General features: G+C 41.6%; 1 protein-coding gene across 9 annotated transcripts; it reads left to right on the top strand.

The window, feature by feature from the left end:
• The first annotated feature begins 1,472 nt into the window (after positions 1–1,472).
• Positions 1,473–22,981, top strand: LOC308085063 (uncharacterized protein). 9 transcript variants are annotated; one of them, XM_080428099.1, is made up of 17 exons: positions 1,473–1,887; positions 7,958–7,990; positions 11,091–11,123; positions 11,350–11,430; positions 11,538–11,570; positions 11,660–11,695; positions 14,172–14,213; positions 14,343–14,395; positions 14,561–14,619; positions 14,707–14,933; positions 18,155–18,423; positions 19,377–19,502; positions 20,221–20,356; positions 20,518–20,556; positions 20,697–20,777; positions 20,988–21,272; positions 21,453–22,981. In XM_080428099.1, the coding sequence occupies exons 1-17, from the start codon at positions 1,839–1,841 to the stop codon at positions 21,467–21,469; spliced, it is 1,599 nt and encodes a 532-aa protein (XP_080284225.1). In that variant the 5' UTR covers positions 1,473–1,838; the 3' UTR covers positions 21,470–22,981. The 9 variants fall into 9 exon arrangements, with proteins under 9 accessions (XP_080284225.1, XP_080284222.1, XP_080284224.1 ...); XM_080428096.1 differs by having other exon boundaries at positions 7,958–7,999; XM_080428098.1 differs by having other exon boundaries at positions 1,473–1,891; positions 7,959–7,990; positions 11,541–11,570.
• Positions 22,982–25,948: the final 2,967 nt, after the last annotated feature.

Here is a 25,948-nt window from a genome sequence, read left to right as displayed (position 1 = left end):
TAAGTTTTGCTCGTCTTCGTCACCATCTGAATGTCGTTTGTTTGTGTGTTCATCAAATAGCCTATACACATTAAGTTCCAATGCGAAGGAGCAACTTGTATGTGCGACACCAGTTATGCCTCTGTGTAGTGTAGTGTTCTACAACATCGCCCCTGTCTTCTAGAGCATTGGTTCTCAAAGTGGGGTCTGGGGACCCCAAGGGGTACTTGAGGGGGTTCCAGGGGGTCCCCAGCTAAATGATGGATAGGAACCAAATGGACCCTTATGGGTCTGTAACTCTGAGAGTGTACAAATGGAACCAAATGGACCCTAATAGGTCCATTTGGTTCCATTTGTACACTCTCAGAGTTAGATTAACATTGATTTTACAATATGAATTGGGGTCCCAGAGATAGAAATGCCATTAAATGGGGGTATGTAGCCCTGATGCATGTCAAACTGGGGGCCCTTGAAATTAAAATGGTTGAGAATCACTGCTAGAGCCGTAAAAAAATCTTCTCTCATGTGGGTCCCTGGCTTATCTTTTCAAATGGGGGTCCGCGGGCTAATAAGTGTCAATTTGGGGGTCCTTGACATGAAAAGGTTTGAGAACCACTGTTCTAGAGCATGGTGTTAATGAGTAAGCGTAGTAGTAGTAGTGTGCCCTCATTTCTGTTGTCTAAAGCGACATCTTGTGGCGTGCTGGATGTAGTGCATCCTTGCGGTCTGCTCAACTCATTTCCCGCTCAAAGTAACCTCGTCGCACAGCACTGTGTGTTAAATAGAGAGATATGATATGATATGATATGATATGCGAGATATCATATAAACGTACGAACACTACTGCACGTAACTGGTGGTCAGTGCCCGAAGCGACATGCTATAATAACCTTTCTTTCCATGTTTGTTTGTTTCTAATGTAATGTAATAATGGACACAATTGGCTGGCATCATGTTCATGTCGTGACTCGTGAGGGTAAACGTGTGTGTGCGTGCGTGAGTGTGGTTGGGTGTCTGTGTGTGTGTGAGAGAGAGAGAGAGAGAGAGAGAGAGAGAGAGAGAGAGAGAGAGAGAGAGAGAGAGAGAGAAAGAAAGAAAGAGAGAGACTGTGTGTGTGTGTGTGTGTGTGTGTGTGTGTGTGTGTGTGTGTGTGTGTGTGTGTGTGTGTGTGTGTGTGTGCGTGTGTGTGTGTGTGTGGGGGGGGGGGGTGCGCGTGCGCATCCATTACTATCCCACCACAGCCCATGGGGTGTCGTTCGCCAAAAAGAACTGATCTACAAGCTTTCAACGCGTCGCATGGCGACGCGTTGAAAGCTTGTAGATCAGTTTTTTTTGGCAAGTGAGCGTTGAGCGACACTCTCGTACTACGGAGTTATACATTAAGGCGGGATGATGTAGCCCCGCCCACCTGCAGGCTGCAGCGCTTGCTCGCTTCGTGTGTTGCTGCTCCGCGCCTGCGCATTAGCGCCGATCTGCACAGAAAAACGTCCGTTGTATTGTTGTTTGGAAACTTTTAAAGGGGCCATGCTGGTAAAGATCACTTTTGTTTTGCTTAGAGAATGATAGTGTATTTTATATTTTTGCGTTGTTCAGTAAAAGACGGTTAGCTGCAGCAGAACAAGCTGTGTCTGTTTGCTTAAGGAAGCAAACAGACTTGTTTTATTTGCGGCTGGATAAAAGGATGCTGCGCCCGAATAAACAAGAAGCGAGAATTTGAGCCACGAGGGTTCCGATTACACTGTGATACTGCTGTAATCATTACAGTAGTAGTGCTGTGCTGGACAAAGCTGGCACTGAGATGCATTGATGCCAAAGGGAGTGGGCAAAGGTGAATGAGGTGAATCAGACTGTGTGAGAGGATGGTGGCGGAGATGGAGAACTATGGAGCAGCTTGTCACCTGGAAGAAGAAGGGTAAGAAGATTAACTTATGTTCGTAATTTTTTTAATTATCATTATTTACATTATTCAGTTTGACGGAAATATGCATCAAACGACTTGAGTTAAAACGCAGGCGGCGTGTTCGTTGAGCAGCTAGCCTACTATAAATGGATTGATTGATAGTCGAATAGAAACGATCGCCCCACAATTACCTCTAATTAAATCCAGGGCTACAGGATACGCTGCTGATTGCTGCCTGTCGTTGCTCCTTTGTTGTTCCAGTGTGTTGACTTGTACGCCTCACCAATTTACAACACACGTAGGCTCAGAGTCATAGCTGCTCATAGCTCATTGTATTGTAGCACAGAACTACAATGTTACTACAGTCATTGTAGAAAAAAGCAGAGAACACTTACAGTATGCCCTCACCTTTTACATAGTCCTTCTACATAATGTCTACATAATGTCTCTGGGCAGTTGGTGGACCTCAAACAGACCTCACCATGTTTCCATGTGGCGTCCAAAGCAGACACTGACTTTTGTTGGTAGCTACTGCACTTTAAAAGTCAGGTGCAGTCAGAGATCACAGCATCGCAGCACCTAAACTGAATAGCTTGATAACTCACAGTCACAGTCAGAGAGGTAGCAAGCCTGGTAAGATAAATCTGCACCTGGCTCGCTGATAACAAACTATCATTACACCTGGGTAAAACTGAATCCCTACTCTTTGGGTCCAAAATAAACCTCTGCAAGGCTTCACAGTAAAAGTGGGTGACAATGTGGAAAGGAAATGAGTATTTTAGAGGCAAATCTTCCCAGTGAAAAAATGGCAACTATAGTAATCAAAAAAGTCAACCAAAGAACAAGATCTTTGTACAGGATCTCCTCACTGGTCTAGCAAGAGCACTCATCCAATGTCACTATGACTATGCATGCACCTCATGGTACCATAGCACCACAAAGGCCTTAAAAACAAGGCTTCAGAAGTTCAGACATCCCAAAACAAACTGGTAAGGCTACTTGCTTGGCCTCACACCTACCCATGCTCATTATGCTAGGGTGGGATGGCTCAGGGTAGAGGACAGAGTCCACTCAGTCCAGCAACTTGCAATTGGCCTGGTCTACAAGATACACTGCACCACAAAGACACCCATGTACCTGTCAACATACTTAAAAAAACGTAAAAGCTGCCCACAATCACAACACCAGAGGTCACTCCACAAATCACGTTCAACCCAGATTTGGCTCAAACAAGGGGTTAAATTCATTCTACTGCTATGCCACCAAAACCACTATAAAAGAGCACTTAAAGGCGGCTGAAATTCGGAACTGGCCCCTGTAAAAAGTCAAAGCCTGATTGCCAGGGTTAAAGAGGTTACCTATTCTGAAGAAAACCGTAAGACTGCCAGGTGGCTAAGACGGGCATTACATGTGGCATGGTGAAAGTCTATTCCGTAATTGGGATTTCAATAATTGGGTCTTATCAGTACAGTTAGTGCTTCCATTGCACGTTACATGAACAAAGGGTGCAGAGGTGATTGGGTGCGTGCCATATGGTTATTACAGAGATTGCTGGCTTTTCAGAGGACAGTGTTACTTGAGGTCAGGAGGAGATCAAGTTCTACCAGTTCTACCGTACCAAATCAAAACAGTGTATTGTTTGGTAAGGTAGCTTCGGTAGTTGTGGTTTCCATTACGGTGACATCTTGATGAGAAATCTTCTATCAGGATGAGAAAGTCGTTAGACCTTGCATAGTTGTGATGTAAGGTACTATGCCAATGGAATAATGGAAAAAGAAAGGTGAGAGTCAAAAACATCATGTACCTGTATGTACATAATGAGTGATTAGATAATGATAAAGGGGCGGCCATAGCTGAGTGGTTAGTGAGCCCGCCTAGGGAACCAGAGGCCCTGGTTGCCCCAGGTACGATTCCAGGCCAGGCCAGCATATGTGTCGATGAAATGAAATTTGTCCCTGAGCAAGACTCTTAACCCCTAATTGCTCACAGGCCCTCATTGGAAACAAGACCGCAAGGACTTTCATGAACGACCTGTTAAAAGGAATTATCCTTATCCTAAAGGGCATGACAGGATTTAAAGGAATGCAATGTCACAACTAGTTTCATGCAAGGGCTCCTAACTTAATAATCAAGATTTTCAATTGTGCAGCCCTACCACACACTAGTGTTACTGCACTCATTGTACATTGCCCTTGATGAGAATGTCAGCAAAATGCAGAAAAGCCAAATGTATCTACCTGTTCCGATATTATATTGAAGGCATGTCACACACGTGTCCATCACTGAAATGGTGCATGCATAAACATCATACCCAGTGTAATAGGCCTATATAGCTGGGCTATATGGGCCAATTAATATCCAGTATATCCAGTATGTAATAAAACTTGAAAAATTAGATTTACTTAATTATGCATTCAACATTGGAACACAACATAATGTTTGTAATGTTGAGCTCATTCGTACCAACAGCTAGTAATAGGTTGTGCTGTTGCAGAGCACGGCAGGTAGACATGTGAATAGGACAGGTGATAGGGGTGATACCTACCGGTGACTCATTGTCCTTTGGGAACACTATCATGCTGTTGCCTGGATATCATTCTCTCAGAGATGAAGCCTGGGAAACCATTAAAGGGTAAGACCACTTTGGTAGAGGTTTGGGTTGTGTAGTTACCTTGCCATGATGTAACTCCAAAGGTGGGCAAGAAATCAAAAATAATTTCTCCATTGATTAGAAATTGATCATTCAAAATATGCTCCTCATTGACTTACATTGTACGGTAAAACAGCTCTCAAAGTCACTCTTTTAGCACATAAATGAACCCAAACATAGCTGATTCAGACAATATAGAGCAGGGGGTTTCAACTGATTTTGACCCAGGGACCACCATCCTGACTAAGAGCAACCTGGGGACCACCACTATAGTGCGTGGTGGGTCCATCATAGGGGTGCATAGGGGTTCATGCACCACAGTTAGCTGGAGAAAATAGCTATAATATCAATATAATATCTAATAAAATACAGTGATTTAGTTTGAATATGATGGAATATGATTAAGGATTACTGTGATTATGGTAAGATCACATTTCATATCACACACACACACCATACAGTAAGAACTCCTGTAAGTTATTAAAAGTTTTACTTTATTTAAAAAAAAAAAAAAAAAAAGATGCATGGCCACTTGGCCAGGGACCACCTGCAATACCTCCGCGGACCACCAGTGGTCCGCGGACCACCGGTTGAAAACCCCTGATATAGAGCATCACCAAACCCAGTACTGTTTTTTGTTTTTTATAAAAATGTCAACTTCCTGTTGATTTTACTATTTGAAGATCTGGATCCGGATCCGCAGATCCAGTCCGGGTTTTCTACTTATTAAAAATGGCAAAATCAATAGGAAGTTGACATTTTTATAAAAAAAAAAAACAGTACTGGGTTTGGTGATGTTCTATATATTGTCTGAATCAACTTTGTTTGCGTTCGTTTTTGTGCTAAAAGAGTGACTTTGAGAGCAGTTTTACCGTACAATGTAAGTCAATGAGGAGCATATTTTGAATTATCAATTTCTAATCAATGGAGCAATTATTTTTTATTTCTTGCCCACCTTTGGAGTTACATCATGGCAAGGTAACTACACAACCCAAACCTCTACCAAAGTGGTCTTGCCCTTTAAGTAACAAAACAAATTGGCCCTGGTGCTAGAATCCCTACACGCATAGACATATAAAGGTAGACGCCTCATTCGGCTCTGAAGCGTCTGTATCTCGGGCGCGCTTCCTGCTTCCGCAGGGCTGCCGTGTGCGTCACACAAGCGGAAGTTCGGTAGGCCAATCAGAGGCAGGTGGGGGCGGGTCTTTTTGTAACCCAGCTCTTAACCCAGCTCTTAACCTGAGAGGCAGCAGCTGACAGCTGTGCGCAGCATCTAGTTAGTTGGAACTTGGCAAACTCCACACTCTATTTGTGAAATTCAAATAAGAGACATGGTCCTTTTTCATATCAAGGTCCATTATTTATTCAGCATTTGAGTCACGGAACACCGTTTGATAAGCTTTAGCCTCTCACACCCAAAACGTAGAATATGTTATCGTTCGATAAGATGTTGTCAAAATAACAATTGTTTACGTTCTCTAATTGTGTACTTGTTTAGTAAGTAATGCAGATGTTTAACAATTTGACTCTTGACAGTGTGAAATGTTATACTCAAGATTTAAAGATCTATAAGGGTCCATTTGGTTATTATCAACTCTCCATCATTTAGCTGGGGACCACCTGGAACCCCCTCAAGGACCACTGGTGGTTCCCGGACCACTGGTTGAGAACCATTGCACTGACAAGTCCCGGAAAAGACGCACTGTGATTGGCCAGTAGTCAACGCACTGTGAGCGCTGTGATTGGCCAGTAGTCACTTTGAGTGACAGGTTCCCTGCGGAAGACGGAAGAGCCGCCGTGTATTGCGATACAAGTCGCCCCAATGAACTGCAGAGGCCAATGAGGTATCTAGGTTTCTAATATCTATGCCTACACGTCCTTAAAGTTAAAACCATGTACACTTCATTGTCAGTCAATTAACAAAGAATTGCCAATCCACAAGGTCACGACATGCTGCCACACGGCACTTTGTGAGCTTGTAGATCTACAATTTTTGCAGTTAGGGTTAGTATTGCTGTAAAAAATTCTACAGTGGCAAGTGGCAGTAGCTTATCTCCTCCCACATACTTTCAACTGTTCACTGTATTTATGGTCAAGTTGGTGGAACATGCATATGTTGTGGCTTTTATCGTTCCACCAGAGGCGTACAAAAGGACAGAGATAATGTAATTACTTATCTTACGTAGAGAAGCAGAAACAGACACAATTGAGAGGAGGGGAACTCGAAAGTCGAAACTAAGTGTGAGAACACAGAACGGGGAGCATTAATTAAAGAAAACATTTGAGGGAACACAGGGCGGCAAAGTTTACCTAAAGATAACAATTACTATAGTAACTGATTACCTACAGCGTTGCTGTCATGTCGAAACCTGCCTGGCTGAGATGAGGGGATAAATTGACCTTGAATAAAGCATAAACAGTGTTTCCTGGCCAGATGTTTGAAAACAATGGGAAACCACTCTCTGGCATGTCAATGATTAGCAAAAGCCAAATAACTGGGCAATAAATATACATGGCCAAAAAACTCAAGAGCTCTTATCTATCTCTCATTGCAAAGCAGCATCAGCAGAGCTCTACGTTCACCTTTCATTTTGCATTTTTACAACTGAGGGAAAAAAACGTGTAGACGTGACCTAGTTCTGCACACATGCCAGTGTTGAGCGTCCTCTTCTAGTGTTGTTGGAACCAGGATTTAAGATTTGTTCCTTTCTGGTTACATACATACCTCAAACCTGTTACCACTTGTTTGACAACAACCTCATCCTGCGCCCCCAAGCCTTTCATCAGATATACCTGACATTGGATCGTTATTTTTCGAGTAGGATTTTGTTCACCGCTGGTCATTTATCTACCAACAAATTTAAATAGCTAAACAATCATGCCTTACTTGCTGCAATAACCACCGATGGCTGGCCTTTGAACCTGATAGGCAGTCATGTAGAGTTTGTTTCTGTAGTTAGTGGAGGACGGAGGTGTTCAGTTTTATTGCAACGCAACAGTGTCTATCATCACAACGTAAGCACCACCCATGACCGGCTTCCTTTACCACTCTTCAAACATTACATTGTGAAAGTGGGTCAGCGTGGGGTTTGTGTGTGTGTGTGTGTGTGTGTGTGTGTGTTGGGGGGGGGGGGGGGGGCACTGCAGGATGAGATGGTGTCAGGAAATTAGGAACATGAGATGTGGCCAGCTTGCACATGTTTCCTGTTTTTGTGCCTCAGTTGGATGCGCGTAGGCCTGTGTCTGTGGGTGTGGGTGGAAATGGTGCATTACCCTCTCCTTTATACAGATGGGCTTGCAGTTGAACAATACAATCCCTTCTAGATTCACAATATCTTTTTCACAGGAGCTGTATGTAAGGTGTCTATGGTTCTTGGTGATGTGTAATTAGAAGTAAATTAAAATATTATTTGATCTTTTACCCAACAGTGATGGACAAATCCCTGCCTCTGACCAAAAAGGTACACACAGTAAGCCACTTTCTTACACGCTCAATATCTCTTCCTCTTGTTTGTGTCAGCCTGTCTATCTGTTTCTCTCTCTCTCTCTTGTTCTCATCTTGAAAATTCATTACAGTACTTGTTAATGGAATGATGCAGCTAGCGGTCTTCAACAACCCTAGTCAGTTCTCAATATTTTTGTTGAGCTGTCATTTATTATTACTTTTATCTCATCTTTATTCCCTCCCTCCTTCCTTCCCTGTTACCAGCCACCCGTCCGTCCGTCCGTCCGTCCGTCTGTCTGTCTGTCTGTCTGTCTGTCTGTCTGTCTGTCTGTCTGTCTGTCTGTCTGTCTCTAGTCCTCTCTAATTTCCCTATAAAGTCCTCTCTAATTTCCCTATAATTTGCATGGGAAGCCTGCGGTTGCATATAGTGTGTGACTGTGTCTAACACTACTTTCTTCTTCCTTTCCTCCTTCCCTGTTAGCCATTCTCTCTGTCTCTCTAGGGATGGGACTGTTGTTAACTGGTTTAACTATTAACCACGATTTAAAAAGTCACAATTAATTAATCATAGAGGCTCAGTGTAATCTTGTAGGGAATAACATGCCTACATGGATGTTTTAAACATGTACTGTGCTTTTATTTACTTCCAAAGAGATAAGTTGTTTATTTTAATTATAATTTTGTATTTATTATTTGGATACTAAATTATTTGGCTACAGTATTATTTACATCTATAATCTTGTGGAATAGATTTACGTGTCATAATTGTGATAATGGTGAAACCGTGATTATTTCTCTCACTATGATCGTGCCATAAAAAAAACCACAATCGTCCCATCCCATGTCCTTTCTACTTTCCCTATCATTTGCATGGGAAGCCTGAGGTTCGGTAGAGTTTGTCTGTCTCTTACAAGCACTTAAAAACAGTATAGACACATATAGAACTCAGCATCAGCAATGGTTTTGCTTAGGCAAACGAACATACAACTTGTCCGAGGAAGAGTTTTGCGCTCCAAATGCATTGCCGAGTAGTCTGTAAGATTTGTGTGTTCATTTGCCTAAACTCAAGTTGTAAAAATAGACATATTTAAAAACTATTCTTTTCCATTGTACAGTCACTGTTCTCCCTCCTCATTCATGTTTTGCATTGGAATTTTTACTCCTTGGGACACTGATATTTCACACATCTCTATTTTACCTCATCTTTGTCTTTGAGTTCCAGAGTTGTCATCAGAAGTTGTATTATTTAGTTAATTTAATTTATGTTATGGCTCATCCCTTCCACTAGCCTTCAGCTTTTGGTTGTGCCATTTGTTTTGTCGACCAGTAGATGGCAGTCAAGAACCATGAAAATATCTTAGGGGGGGCTGTGTGTGTGTGTGTGTGTGTGTGTGTGTGTGTGTGTGTGTGTGTGTGTGTGTGTGTGTGTGTGTGTGTGTGTGTGTGTGTGTGTGTGTGTGTGTGTGTGTGTGTGTGTGTGTGTGTGTGTGTGTGTGTGTGTGTGTGTGTGTGTGTGTGTGCGCGTGCGCGTGCGCGCTCTCTCTACTGTTTTTTGTCAGTCAGCTGAAGGACAGGATGCTACTAGTGGAAAGTTAGAGGTACTGTTCTAGTCGAGGCAGCCAGTGAGAGACATAGGCGAGGACAGGAGGCACGCGAGGACAAGCAGAGAGAAAGGAGAGCCAGGGTGCAGAGAGAGGTGAAGCAGACAGATGTGGAGGAGAGAGAGAGATTGATGAGGGAGGTGCTGAGAGCGGAGCAGGGATGGACGTGCCTCATTGTTGGTCTGAGATAAAACTCTGCAGTCCAGAGAGGATGCTCTCTGCCAGATGGCCTCGTCCACAGACGCTCACTACTGACGGGCAAAAAAAAGAGTCTTGCAGCTTCCCCGCATTCAATCTATATAAATGCACCACAATGTTAATGCACTCACTGCACTTACTGGAGACTGCTTTTCAACTGCTGCAGAGGTTACCGCTTAAAAATCTATTGCTGTAAATCAGTTTGACTCATTGTCTGTAACTAATGAAGTGTTTGTACAGATATACTGTAAATTCTTATTATTAAAGTTATGTTTTTTTTTTTCTTTTTGCCTTTATTTGATATTAACAGTGGAGAGAGAGTAGGGGAGTTACATGCAGCAAATGTTTCAGCAAGCCGGAAATCAAACTGGGGACTTAGAGCCCAAGTTAATTTATTATTGTGTAAGGAGAGGGAAAGTTCCCAATAGTGAACAGCTTGAGTAAAGAAGTAATACAGTTACTGTAGGCTTAGGTTATCAAGAGAAAGCATATTTCTCACTGCTGGAAAATATAAACATTGGGTTTATCAGACAGGGGAGAAAAATAACTTTAGGTTAATTTAAAGTTATTTTTTCCTTCCCTGTCAGGGGGAGAAAAATGTTTTTAGTTGACAGACCTTCCAACTTTTATGATGTTGGTATAATGCTTAGTCTGTGTTGTTTTGGTTCTATTCTCACTGCAGAGGAGTTATGGTTAGAAACAAACTTAGTGCTGTTAAAGTTTAACTTGAGAGAGATAGCCACATACTGTATGTAAGTACACAAGCTTATACATAATATACTTGTATGAACTATAAGTACACCATAGAATGGAGAGAGTAGGACCTATAATCATCAAAGCCAATCTATGAGGTATAATAATGTGGTCAAATTGAAATAAGAGATTGATTGCCATTTTATTTAGCAAGACTACAGTCGGTTGCAATATATCAGGACACGTAGGCCTAATTACAATATTACTACAATATAACGCGGTAAATTAGGCAATTCACTGATAAAGGCACGTGGCAAGTCAAGTGCATTTACAGACGCCAACAACGTTATTGTTGCAACCACTAATGTTAACGCTTGTCCTTGAGTATTAATTATTCTCAAGAGAATGTGCATTAGCTTTGACAAAAGGCAGGTCCCATCCAGCCATGTCACTGCTTTTCCCTTGGTGAGGATACAGTGAAGCTCATGGCTGTACTGTCCCTCAAAGACACATTTGTTTCAAGATACATGGAAGGGAAAGAAAGAGGAGACAAATTGTGAATAATTGACCTCTCAGCTCTCACAACATAACAAATGCTAATTGGTTAGTTGTGTGTTATTACAGATGCCCTGACTGAAAGTGACAACAGTGGCTCAGGTATGTAGAAATATATTTGACACTTTCTTACAACTCATTCAGATGCTTACGATCTGGAGAAATAATTAATGAATACAAATATATATATATGAAATTATTACAATTATTGTCAGTACACATACTGTACAGTAGTTGCTTATGGTGTTTAAAGGATTAATTCATCTTCCCACTCCACATTACTTAGAAATGCATTTGTTTTTCCTCCCTCTTCCATTTAACTAATAAGAGAACACAGGCACATCCTCAGAGGAAAGCTCAGAGGAAGACGAGGATGAAGAAGGCAGTGAAGAGGAGGATGAGTGCTCTGGTGAGAGATGCTGATTCATACCCTTTTATCACTGCAAGCATCTAGGCTGCCTCTGATCTCCTAACTATGTCTCCCTACATTTTCATTTCTCCTTTTGTGGGTCTCAGCAGAAGTCTGTGCTGAGAAGGATGAAGACAGAGGTAGGAAGCAACACTTATAATCATAGTCACTCTAAAGTTGAATCTCAGTGCACCTAGAAAGGATGATATCTCTTTGATATTCTTTGCAGAGCCCGGGGAACATCATGTTGAGGGTTCCAGTAACGGTGAGTGAGAGGCGGCGCACAAATTAACAAGACTAAGTCCAAGCCAAGCAAGGGTGTAGCGGATGTAGCGGATGTGTCCCATGCAGTTCCTGTAGCAAAAGAACAAAAGATGAGGAAAAAGCATATATTTTTTTAGATCTATATTTGCCACAGAGGCAGCATAAAAAGAGACAACACTGACATTCTGCTCCAGAGACGCCAGACAAGAAAACTTAAAGACAACAAAAGATAAAGGCCAAGACAAGTCTAGGGCTGTCACGGTTACGAATTTAAGTTGATGATTAACACATCGTGTGCCAGAGGTTTATTAATTGTCACTCAAATAATTGCTATTAACGATTTAGTTGACGATTAATTGTCACTCAAATAATTGCTATTAACAATTTAATTGTGTGTTTGGCATTGAACATTATTTGGAGCATATGTCTTTTAGGCTTCGTATAAAAAAATTGCACGGGGAAGATATGACAAATAACTGAAATAATTGTATTACAACAAGCTTACAACGTGTCACAAGTGACGCGTTGTAAGCTTGTAGATCTACTATTTCTGCTTTTTTAATATTTGAAAATGTGTGAAAGAATTTCAACATGGAAACGATTATGACGATTATGCAAAAATAATTGCGATCAGACGATTATGTAATAATTGTGACAGGCCTAGGCCTAGTCATCTTCTAGGGATTTGAACTTAGAAATGACCCAGCCTACAAGCAGTCTGTACCAGAGACTTTCAGTAGCTCTTCCTTCACCGCTGGTGGTAAACCCTAGTCGTCAGGTTGTTGGAGACATACTGTGTTATCTTTGGGAACATGGCTGGCTCGTTGGTTAACAGAGGAATTGCTCCTCTGCAGCCAAAGCTTTTTGAGTCGGGGTCTTTCTTTGTTATCAACTGTGGCATGGGCAGTGCAGCCAAGGCTGCTTCTGAGAATTGCACAGAGTTCCCCGGCCAAGCTGGTTGTTCTCGGGAGTCACTCGCGTTGGCTGAGTTGAGACTTCATCTCTAGCAGTCGACCGCCGAGGTCATTGTGACCCTCTGATGGGGAGCCCAGTTGTGGGAATACAGCTAGCTGGGCTGATAATGTGGGCATGACAGTTCTTGTCTGTTTCTTTACTCCTGTCTGAATGAGTCAGACAGGATAAGATATCATTATTTTATTTTATTAATTGTAATTTTACTACATTGAAATGTTGTTGTTAAGTTTGCTTATGCTGGGCAATTACCAATCGCCTGAACCTTGATAAGACGTGGGACAATGTGGATGAAATTGTGATGGTGTACACCATTGGACAGTGGACTGACAAACAAGCAAATAGAGCATCCAGATCACAAGTGAGTCCCTCTGGGGAGATGGCAGACAAGGGGGATGTCTAGTTGAGACCATGAGGGTGCATGGGTGGGTGCCTGACTGTGTCAGCAGATCAGACCCATATCTGTTGAGCCTAGCGAGACCATTACCAATCAAAGTTAAACATGCCTTGACCAGATAATTTGGTATTGGAATAGAGGTGCTTTGCTGAGTGCTAATCAGTGACTGTATTTTTACACAAAACCATTTATCTGGTGACAATGGTTTTGTGCTATGAACCTGTTATGTTATGAGCCTGAATAGCCCGTAATCAACAATGTAATATCATGCAATTGAGAGTCTATAGATGACAATGACTGTAGTCTTCTATGAATAAGTTGTGGATTTGGAAATGTACTGTTGTTTCTCCTCAACTGTCCGGCAGTAGCAAATATTCAGAGTCAGAGTGCTTTCCCACTGCAGGGCCTAGATTGGCTGAGTATGGTTATGCTGAGCAGGGACGTGCAGAAGGATTTGGAGAGGCAGGGGCTGGAATTTCAAAAGGGCACTTTTTGGATTTTGTTTCACGGACAATTATCATACTTTTAGGCCCAAAAAACGAAAAGCACTGCGTGCTTAATGGCCTCAAAGTCACGCACCCAACAAGCTTTGAACTGCGCAGATTGGACATTCCGTTCCAGAGATAATGGCCAAAACATCTTGAAAACGGCCACTTTCACCGATTTTCGATCGCCGATTTTTGGCCATTGTCACCTGTTTTTCTTTACTAACACGGGCTAGGAAGGTTGTACGGCGACAAACTAGATACCTGAGAAAAGTTCACTTTGAGCTGCATCCAACACATCCACTGGCATTTCCGTCAGCCTTACCGTTAGCCCGCTTGGGGCAGTTGAACCTTTCTTCCTTTTTTTTTTTTTTTTCCAGTCTGGAGAGGGCACTTTTTTAGCGACGGGTAAAAGGGCAGGGGCTCAAGCCCCCTTTCATGTCTATGTGTGCACGTGCATGATGCTGAGCACAAACCGTGCCACCTGGGCACGATTCCCTCCAAACAGAGCCAAATGGAAATGCAGTTGGAACACTTTATTAACATTTTGATGCAGTGGACAAGGGCCTCTAGAGGTGTTTTGACTCCATGTTTGTTTCAATAACTCTTCCTTTGCCCTACAGGAGCAACTGCCGGACCTGAGCCAGTGGGCTCCAAAGGCATAGGTACGTCATGTTAACTAATCATGAACAGGTTCAACTGAGATGATTGTACACTTCAGATGGTGGGAAGGTACATGGAGATACATGGAGATGTGTTCTTGCATGGCTAACTGTTGTTATTCTTTCCAACAGATGAGATGTACTATGTCAAACCATGCTGTGAAAGATGCAAAGCCATACCGCAGGTTAGTTTGCCCACACCAGATAGTGTCATCGTAATGTGTATCTCTCTTGATAACTCTTTGTAACTTTTTTATTGTTATTGTTTTTTTAAATCCCCTTAACGGATTTTCCAGAAATATTCCTTGATAACTCTTAATGATGGGCTGTTTGTTTTGTTTGTTGTATAGAGCCATGGCGAGCTGGTAACGCCCAGGAGGATCTCTAAAGGACGTCAACAACACTTACTGTGAGTGTCGACATCTTGTCTCTATCTGTCCACTGATGTGGTCTGGCTTTATGAGTCTTTGAGTATGCCTGTCTGTGTGTGTATCAGGGTACAGCTTGAAGGAGAGGGTACATATGAGTGTTCGGTCACAGGCCTGGTGTTCGAGGTATCAGAGCAGGTTCAGCTGCAATACTCACTCCTGTCCTGGTCCAAGTTTGGCAAGTTCCTCCCAGACTCTTGGAAGTTTGCCGGACCCATCTTCAACGTTGACACGGTGGAAAAGGATGCGTCCGTCCTCAAGTCCATCCAATTCCCCCACTCATTGTGCCTGGCAGGTGAGAACATAGGCTAGCGTTCCCCAGGGTGTTGGGGTATAGATATATTATTGTCTAACATCTTCCATGTTCAGTTCCATGTTCATAGTGACATGAATAAAGATGATGTCATCCTGGCCCCTGCGATAATGTTATGAACATCCAACTTTTCCATAAAGCATGTATTGTAGATGTTTGGGCAACTTGCACTGTTAGTGAGCCAGGGGGGTTGGTCACTACCATCTGAGGGGAATAATGCTCATAGTGATTTTTGTCAAGGTATGCATGTCTAGAGTTAGAAAATATGTGATAGCCTTGCACCAATGGTAGCTTTATGGGTGCTATCATGCATTTTATTTTATAACACTAGGCGAAAATGACATGGGTCAGTCTATGAAAACATACTATTAACCCCCGCAAAAAAATATACAAAAGGTTTTTCAATTGGTTCTGGTACGTCTAGGCATGCTTAAGAACAAGATCGAAGAAATTATATTTCTCGTAAAGCCATCATTTTCAAGATGGCGTCCAATATGACTGCCATGAGCTTAAATGGCTTTATGATACTGTTCAACCTAGAAAGGTGGTTTTGGTGTCTAAAAGTAGGTTTTAGGGTTCAAGAAATATGGCTGAATCAGTGAAATTACCATCAGTTAATTATGTATTGCCAAATCAAAGATGGTGTCCATCCCATGGTGATGTTCCATTGTACTAAATTATGTTAAAAACAACAAAATATTGCAGTTGTGTGAGGGAATCTGTGAACTAATGATGATTCATATGGGGACCGGGGGGTTCATAGGTATAGAATCTATTTCTACTGTTATATTTTCACTTGCTGGTCAGTCTTTGGCCTATGTGCTAAAGGTCAGGTCAAGGTCTCTCTCGCACCTTATCGTCCAACCAGGTGTCCAAGCAGGCAGCAGATATGGTCACTGGTTGACATGTACAGTAGGCCCTATTCACCTCACAATTGACATGGAGCCGTTTGTTGACACCTTACAGGTATGGAATCAGCCAGAAAAGCTCTATAATGTAATTGTGCATCCCGGTGGGATGCATGTTATACAGTCATTCTTCAGCTGCATTGCAAAACTGATGCAAGGTTCAGCACTGGAAGTGGAAATGCATGTGGTTGCAGAACATGACAGGCAAGTTCAGTGGTCAGTCCTGAGTCAGCAGCACTCTTGAAGTGGTTTCTCTCAACTTGGCCAAAGACATTTGAACAGATACAGCAGTAGCCTACCTGGACACTGCACATTTCCATCCTACTGGCTGACAGTGGGTAGACAACTTCTTCCTACACTACACATCAACCAGTTTGAATGTGCAGGGAGACACATTGACATTAACTTCACCTTTTCTCTCATGAAGCACATGACTGAAGCACTTCTTCCGTGCTGGCCATGTGCAGTGTGCTTGATATCTAACCCAGTGCCTGCCGAAGATGCATGTGCTCCATGCCATAGAGGCTAAGCTAGACCTTGTCTGTCAGCATGATGGATTCTGGATCACTGTCTCTGCTCACCAGTCTGGGGAGCAGACTGCCATAACGATCAGGAAAGATGCTGTCATGATGCATGAGTGGAGTGGACTGAAGCCTTCCACAAAATGTGCAGAAACAGTAGAGGGAGAGTTGAAGCACTGGTGTGTCTTGGTCATAAAATATTGGGGTGCATCCTCACACACAGAAAGATCACCCATATGAGATGTCATCATGAAGAGTAAGAACATGAAGCAGAAGCCGTTGTACACCTTCAATGCTGACGATAGATACTGCATTTAGTCATGATGAGGCAGACATCACCATGATTTCCTATATCCCTGATGCAGCCATCTCTGGAAAGGGTGTGATACACATGCTCAGTGATTTAACTGATGTTCTTGTCCTGTTGGTGTATTGGGGTGTATCAGGTGGACCTACAGTGTAAAGTACAGATGGAGCATTGTGATGGGACAGTCTTATATGTATGGCAAAGGCAAGATCAGAGCACACACCACTTTGCTGGCAGGGAACTTCCCAGGCTACCCTGATGTGCTGGGTGAGGTGGGTGCCACAAGTCAATGGCCCTTCCTCCAACACCGACCAACCTGTTGCACCACATGTGGGCTCATTTACAAGTGATGTTGTGGAAAGTGGCAGACCACCAAGCTCCACCTGACAAGTCGTTTGATGTCACAAAATTTGGATGGGAGATCCAGGATATTCCTGTTCCTGTCATTGCTAAGGGTGACCCAGCACCGTCAGAGCTATGTGACATGGTGCAATATCAATGTAGGGCACAGAGAGTGAGAAGTACATCACTGATGTACTGTAACTGCTCTTGTGAAGATGGTTACTGATGATATGTTCATGCTACAGATGAGGAGTGATGTCAATAAGGAGGATACTTGTAAGGATGAGGTAGAACAGGATGTGGGTTGGCAGAAAATGCCAACGCCTGGCAAAAAATTGCCAGGCGTGTGTTTAGTGGCCATTTTGGATATTTTCTTACACACTTGCACTATATTCTGTTTATTGAATTTCATAATACATTTCCTTAGAATCTATGTATGTAAACATGGTTTTAAATCTTTAGGTAATTTACAAAGGAACCCTTTGTGTTCCATCTTTCATTAAAACCGAAGTACATCTTATGTCACATATAGTCACTATGTTGTCACTGCCTGTAATAGAAAAATATTCTAGATATGCTAATTTCTGAACAATATATAGTCTGAGCTTTTTCCCAACCATTTTTCAGAGAGAGAGGGTCAATAATAAGAGAGAACCATCAGTTTGAAGTAGAATGCTTCATTCGGATTTTGAAAACTGTGTTTTGGCTTGTGGTTATAAAAGGAGTGATAACACACAGATAGCTACCACTGATGCAAGGCTATCACATTTTTCCTAGCTCTAGGGGTGTATACCTACCCAAAAATCACTATGAGAATTATTCCCCCCAGATGGTAGTGATGACCCCATATTTGGGGTCCTGGCTCACGGACTATGTGAGGTGGTGTCACACCAGGTTACTGTCTGTCATGTAAATACACCAAGAAACACACACACACACACACACACACACACACACACACACACACACACACACACACACACACACACACACACACACACACACACACACACACACACACACACACACACACACCCACACACACCCCCACACACACACACACATTCTTGCTAATACCACAGAACTCTCCCATCTTAAGCATCAACCCTCTCCTCCACACCACAGAGCCAGACGAGGCAATGACATTCAGTGTCCTGCACATGAAGGACAACCGTCCAGCCATTGAACCGACGGTGGACCACTCAGGTAGCCACGTTAAGTGGAACGTGTCCTCCCTGTCACCTGTTGGTCCCGTCGTCAACACGAGTCATGTTCCACATCACGGAGTGGTGCTGATCTACAAGGAGCGGGAAAGCAGCAGCAGCAGCAACAACAACAACAACAGCTTCAGCTTCCGCATCTATCTGGCCACCAACGACGCATCTGAAATCAAGGTGAGGAAGCGTGTGCGTGTGCGTGTGTGTGTGTGTGTGTGTGTGTGTGTGCGTGTGCGTGTGCGAGGTACAGATAAAGAGGAGATTGTGAGCACATCTTGTACCTGTATTCAGGCCAGGTGCTGGACATCAGGGAGAAGAAGGTAAAACATCCGCACTCTGGTTTAAAGCTCCCAAAACGTATTTTATTTAATGGCGCAACGTTTCGACCTCATAGGTCTTCCGTAGACCTTAAAATTAACCATTTAATTTAACCATGAAATAAAATAATTTTTGGGGAGCTTTAAACCAGTGTGTGAATGTTTTACCTTCTTCTCTGTGTGATCAGATAACCTGATGAAGGTCCGTGTACCAAAACCTTTTTGTTCCGAATGCATATTTTTTTAATTGTAAGTCCTATCTTCTACGATAGTCGGCCTATGGTCCTCTCCGACACACCTGTTGATCAATTAGGTGTGCAAAGGTTCTGCTCTTTTATGCAAAATGCCTCCAAGAAAGCTGAGATGCAATCACCCAGTTGTGATTGGTCGCACACAATTATTTTGTGCACAAAATTCTTTTGTGCACAAAATTATTTTGTGCGACCAAATTACAGTATGTGCTACTGTCACTAAATAAAAACTTTGGTGGCAGCACTGCCACCAGTGTAAAATGTTAGACTAGAGTCCTGTAACCAGAGAAATTTGGAACACTCGCTTCTTCTTTCACAATGCTACTTATGCTGATGAAAACCATAAGAATGACATGCCATTTTTCACTTCCCAATTTGTATCAATTTGAGTTGAGTTTCATCCTTTTTTTCAGAGACTCTTTCAGTCTTTCCACACCGACAAAACGTAAAAGCTGTTTGTATTGATACATTCGTAACCTATCGATCCATCTCTCGCCTCCTTCCTCTTCCATTCTTCTTTCCCTTTTTTCCTTCCCCGCCATGTCCTCCTGGTGTGTTTCAGGTCATCCAGAAGGATGTGTACGGCTCCAACAGGCGTTACATGAAGATTGAGAAGCCCCCCACCTGTAAGCTGGATGGCAGGACGTATCGTCTCACGAGCGAGCCAGACGGGGAGATCGTACCTGTGGTGTGTGTTTGTGTGCATGCTTACAGTGTTATGCTCCTATAGGGTTTCACAGTGGGGGACACCAGGGGGGGTCAGGGGAGGCAATTTGAAAGGAAAGAGAGAAAAAAAACAAGAAGAGTGTGTGTGTGTGTGTGTGTGTGTGTGTGTGTGTGTGTGTGTGTGTGTGTGTGTGTGTGTGTGTGTGTGTGTGTGTGTGTGTGTGTGTGTGTGTGTGTGTGTGTGTGTGTGTGTGTGTGTGTGTGTGTGTACAGTATTTATGTGTACAGTATTTATTTGTTTGTGTTATTCTCTTTGGGGTTGCCAGGTTGAACATGGTTAAACTGGCATAATAATCTTATAATATAATAATAATAATAATAAACATTATTTGTATAGCACCTTTTCATGACACTGACACCGACATGAAATGCAGCTCAATGTGCTTTACAGAGCAAGAATACAATTATAGAAAAAGTACAACAATAAAGCAAAAAAAAGAAAAGCAAAAGCATAAAACAACATTAAAATTATAGCAAAAGGCAGTGAATCAGGCAAAACAGTGAGGACATGAATAACAACACAGAGATTTAAAAATCAACTAAAAGCAAGAGTGAAGAAATAGGTCTTGAGCTTATGAATTGGAATTCCCCCAAAATGGGGATGCCATTCATACTATATATGTTAAATGTATTTGTGTAAATGCCAGAGTTAAAACGTTTGTTTATGTGTGTCTATGCAGCACTTGGACTTTACCCTGGATGTCGTTGCAAAGAAAGGTTACTTTGAGGCGGTCTTTGAGCAACCACCTCCCTTCAAGTTGTCTCTTATAGAGACCGACACTGACCAGAATGTGTGGTCTGCAACCATTAGAGAAGGTACACAGTCAAATTCTTTGTGTTAATTTAACACCGAAGTGTATAAATGGAACCAAATGGACAGGTCTATTTGGTAGGCTCTTCTTATGTCAGTGACTGTACGGGCGTGATTGTGTGTATTATAGTGTGATGACACTTCCTGTATTTTGTGGTTTTGTCAGGCGACTGTGAGGACAGAAAGCCACAGAAAACGACAGACCGTAAGTATATTGTCTTTGTTGTAGTGTGGCAGAATATTTGAAGTGTTGAGCTCAAATTGTTATTTTCCTAGAATTCTGTCAGGCTTTTGAGCATTGCAACAGCCCAGTGTGACTGACGGGCATCTCCACCTCCCTTACAGGCCGCCTTATAGGCAGGAAGCGGAGCAGCACATCAGAGGAAGAATTTCACAGCAAAAGACCTCGATGTCCAGATGAGTCAGGTGATTTTCCACCTCTGGTTTCACTATAATATCCTGCATCAAGCTCTAAGATAGATCACTTCTATGGCATGATTATAGTATTTATTTTATGTAAACAAGTTCATTGTCTGTCTGTCTGTCTGTCTGTCTGTCTGTCTGTCTGTCTGTCTGTCTGTCTGTCTGTCTGTCTGTCTATCTATCTGTCGATTTCTATGCATGTTCCTTTTCCAGACGGATTGCGAACGGCCCTGAGATGCCAGGACATCTCGGAGAAGCAGCTGCTACAGGTGGCCAAGCGGCTGGGAAAAGAGTGGAAGCAGGTGGCCATCTTCCTGGACCTGAGCTCCATTGACCTGGAGAACATCCAGGCAGCTGAGAAGGACGTCATCATGCAGAAGCACAAGATGCTGGTCATGTGGAAGAGCCGGAGGCAGCCTGGAGAAGCCACCGCGTCGAACCTGCGGAACAGTCTAAATGATCTGGATGACCTGCCTAACGAGGTCCATCAAATACTGGGTATGATACACGCAGTTACAGAGCTACATAAATAGATATTCATTTGGGGGTCCTTGAGTTGAATACGTTTGAGAACCACTGACATAGACTAATATAACATGCTAATTCCTGATTGACACTAATGTATGAACTAAAGACAAGCTAAAAAAGTGAATACGTTCTTTCTGTCTCTATCCTCAGACACGATGGACAAATGAGATGCATATGAGTTTCATGGTCAAGAAGAATGAATGACTCAGGAAAAAACGGCATGCTGGCATTGAGGGCTCACCCTGATACACTGAAACGCCATGTGAAATGTTTTGTGATGGTCTTAACATGGGCTGGCCTATGCTAAGACCAGATACTGACTGGACTTCAGTAGGGTCGAGCTCAAGTCAGCAAGAGAAATGCCTCAGCAAGAGAAACGCCTTGTATTTCTCCAAAGCTTTACTTTTATTCCGATTGAATGGTACTTCAGTGGGAATGACTCATGTATTGATCAGGTGTAGACTTTGCCCTACGTACTTGTAATGAATACAGGTTTACCATGTTTACCAAGCCATTGATGCTAAGCATTATCAGGAGTGGAGTAGACCGACCTCAACATCAAGATGTTCGGTACCTTATCATGTACGGCCAACCTATATAGAGGTAGGTCATGAATATGTTCGGTAGCTAATCATGTATGACCAACTTACAAAGGTAGGTCATGAATATGTTCGGTAGCTAATCATGTATGACCAACTTACAAAGGTAGGTCATGAATATGTTCGGTAGCTAATCATGTAGCCAATTACAGATGTGAATTAAGTTGCTGCACTGAAACTGTAAAAGGGGAGGGATTTGTAACCAATCAGGAATTACCACTTAATTACATGAATGGCCACAGCTTAATTGACTGGATATTTAGCTTTTTATACATTTATTTTGTACATTTCGGACATATATTGTTTTTGTAATTTTTTTTCATGTGTTTCTTTTTTCATTTGTATTTTTTATGACGTTTAAATGTTGTTTATTTGTATGGTTACTTGACAATACCCAGAAAACTGAAAGAGAACCTCGCACACTGTGGGCTCCAGTTGTAGGATTTTTTTATTGCATCAGAGTGCTGCTGTGACGTTTTGGGCTCTCGCCCTTCCGAAACGTCACAGCAGCACTCGGGTGCAATAAAAACATTCCTACAACTGGAGCCCACAGTGTGCGGGCTTTCTCTTTCAGTTTTCATGTTATGTGTTTTCGCTTTGCACCTGCCCAATTTTGGGTGTGGCTGTGCATGTCTCTCCTCCCTTTATACTTGACAATACTCAACCTGTAGATCTGGTTGGATTTATTTCTGAAAAGCTTGATTAATTACTTTGTATAGCTTGAATTCTGAATTCCGATACATTCCTACTGTCCCCCAAATCAGGAAAGACTACTTCTGTTTGTGAACAGAGACTGACTTAATTTTACAGAAAATATAAGCTGCTCAAAAAGAGGCAATGGGCATTTTGTATGCATGACTGAACATTATTGTTATTAGCTGTGTCTTTGGGTGTAGCTGGCATGTTCAGTTACCGTTAATTATGTTTTATGTTTTTATTTCTTGACAAACCAACCATGTAAATATTTTTTTATGTCAACTTGATCAATCATTCATCTAAAATCAACATGTCAGACTCAGAACAGAACTGAGTTTCATGTCAGAACAACCAATGAAATAATGCTCTAAATTCTTCCATAAACATTGTGCACTTGTCTGTTGTACTTGGTTTAGTTATCAAATGTGTCACATCAGTTTTTTTAGCCCTGAAAGGACTCAGGGTACAAATGTCTAAAAAAACGAAACAAAAACAAACATGACTGATTTGTGTGTGCATCATATATAATAGCATAACATTCACCAGGTTACTGTATATTACTAGCTCCTGTCAGTCATGCCTAATTTGACAATTTTATGGATTTTCAGGTACACAGACACTGGCAACAACATTAAATTGCAATAAATACTTTATTATAAATAGACAAATAATAAATACCATCACATTCAAATAAATACATAAATACATTAAATAAATACATAAATAGATATTCCCCCCCAAATACATTACTAGAAAGATATTTCATAGGTTCAGTAGCTGCTCATAAACCAGTGTTTTGTCTAGTGTAGTTCACTAGTAAATAATTAGTTGTAAACACTTGTAGTGAATAACTCAAAGATGATAGATTTCTTTGTCATGGGTGATGTTAAAGATGACAACAGTGGTGGTGATTATGTTGATGGTAAAGATGGTGAAGAGCGTCTACTTCTTGTGGTCACCAGAGGAGATGTAGCCCATAGCTCTGCTGATGGTGATGGCACGGCTACGGAAGGCTTTCATCACCTTACACATCTGCACCTTGTTGTCAAAGGTAGACGTGGTAGACGTAGTGGTCCACAACATCTCGGAAACGAGTCCCTCCTAAAAACAACAGGGAATGACACAACATGAAGTCTCATTAAGTCTTGAATCTTTGTTGCACAACGGTGTCGCTCATTTAAATTAACACATTTTCCGTTGAAATATGCCATGTGAAGCGTTGTGTTGTCACATGTTAATTTAATTCAGTGATGTAATCAGTGGTGGAAAGTAACTAAGTACATTTACTTAAGTACTGTACTTAAGTACAATATTGAGGTATTTGTACTTTACTTGAGGATTTCCACTTTCCAATACTTCTACTTCTACTCCACTACATCTCAGAGGCAAATATTGTACTTTTACTCCACTACAATTATTTGAAAACTTTAGTTACTAGTTACTTTTCATATATAAATTATTACATTATAAAACATACATTAACCACTTTAGCCATATTTTATACATAGGCTATTTGAAAATAGCAGATCTACAAGCTCACAACGCATCGCTTCGCGACACGTTGTGAGCTTGTAGATCTGCTATTTTCAAACATTTAGTACTTTTACTTTGGTACATTAAGTACATTTTGATGCCAATACTTTTGTACTTTTACTTAAGTAAATTTAAAATTCCGGACTTTTTACTAACAGAGTATTTCTATATTGCAGTATTGGTGCTTTTACTTAAGTAAAGAATTGAGTATTTTTTCCACCACTGGATGTAATGGCACTGACCAAGCTGGTGCTGTTCAATCTTTCATCGACACAAGGAATTTTGTGACTGGCCATTGTGGTTTTGATCAAATCTTTCTCTAATTTGGTCATATATATATAACTGAATTAAATGGGGAACGGACAAAAAGAAGGAATACAAAAAAATACCTGTGAAGAATGATCCCCTTCATCTGGCACCTGGCAACATTTCTGTGCAAACCGAGGAAAATAAATGTTAAGGCAACATGTTGAGGCTGTTATTTCCCAGTAGATTTTCACTGTTTCTGTCTTTAATACTCACTACCTCACTCTATTAATGGAAACAAAGATAGTCACCCTCTGTTCAATTGGAACAATGAACTATCTCTCTCTCTCTCTCTCTCTCTCTCTCACACACCCACACACACACACACACACACACACACACACACACACACACACACACACACCTTAAGCTCCTGTATTGTCCCCATTGTGTCGTTTAGTATTGGGTTGTTTGGTGCTGAAGTCAGAGGGTTTGTTGAGGGTGCTGACTGGGCATCGATGTAGGTCTTGATAGCAGCATGATAGTAGGACAAGTCCTTCATGATACTCCCCAGACATTCACTCTGTGTGACAAACAAGAGTGATGAACTTGTCATTCATTTGTCAGCAAAGAGCAAGTCTGATTTAGTCTGTAATTAATTTGATTAGAAAACGTGACATTTATAACAGTTCTTACCTCATTGAATGGTGAATTCCTTTGTGATGTGCAAGCTGAATTCTAGAGGATGAAATTAATAGTTTAAATAAAGGTTTTGTTTGACATTTTTCACGGGACGATTTGGAAGCCAATGAGATGAATAATGGACTGGTTTCTCAAAAGCATGTAAATGTCATGGAGCATGCCCTTTTTTCTCAATAGATAACGTTGAATATCATTACCAGTAAAAATCTAAAAAACAAAAAACAAACCTATAGGTAGTGTATTAATGTAGGCCTACCTGTGGAATTATGGGTGCGCAGAGTTGTACTGTCTGAGATTCCATCATACTGTCATCCAACACTGTACATTCCTCGCCTTCAAATTTGTCCTGCAACACAGAAGATACCAATGGATTTAGGAAAAACTAATTACTAACTAACTAAGAGAGAGAGAGAGAGAGAGAGAGAGAGAGAGAGAGAGAGAGAGAGAGAGAGAGAGAGAGAGAGAGAGAGAGAGAGTATGTGTGAGCAGGGGTGGAAAAAGTATGACATTTCTTTACTTAAGTAAAAGTATCAATACTGCAATGAAGAAACACTATACTATACTTGAAGCACCAAAAGTATGCAGAATGCAGAATGTCCCGTTTCACAAGGTAGGACCATATGTATACAATTTATGAAAATCTTTTGGAAATAGCAGATCTACAAGCAACACGTAAAATAGGGCTGAAGTGGTTAATGTATGTTTTGTAATAATAATTCAAATAGTTAACAAGTAACAAGTAATTAAATTTCATTTAATTGCTTGTTACAAAGTAACAAGTAACTAAAGTTTTAAAATAATTGTAGTGGAGTAAAAAGAACAATATTTGCCTTTGAGATGTAACAGAGTAGAAGTAAAAGTATAGAAATT

This window comes from Gymnoscopelus braueri (assembly GCF_963280865.1).
Source record: "Gymnoscopelus braueri genome assembly, chromosome: 5".
Lineage (NCBI taxonomy): Eukaryota > Metazoa > Chordata > Actinopteri > Myctophiformes > Myctophidae > Gymnoscopelus > Gymnoscopelus braueri.
Note: the sequence above shows the minus strand (reverse complement) of the source record. Positions and strands in the feature narration are given on the sequence as shown.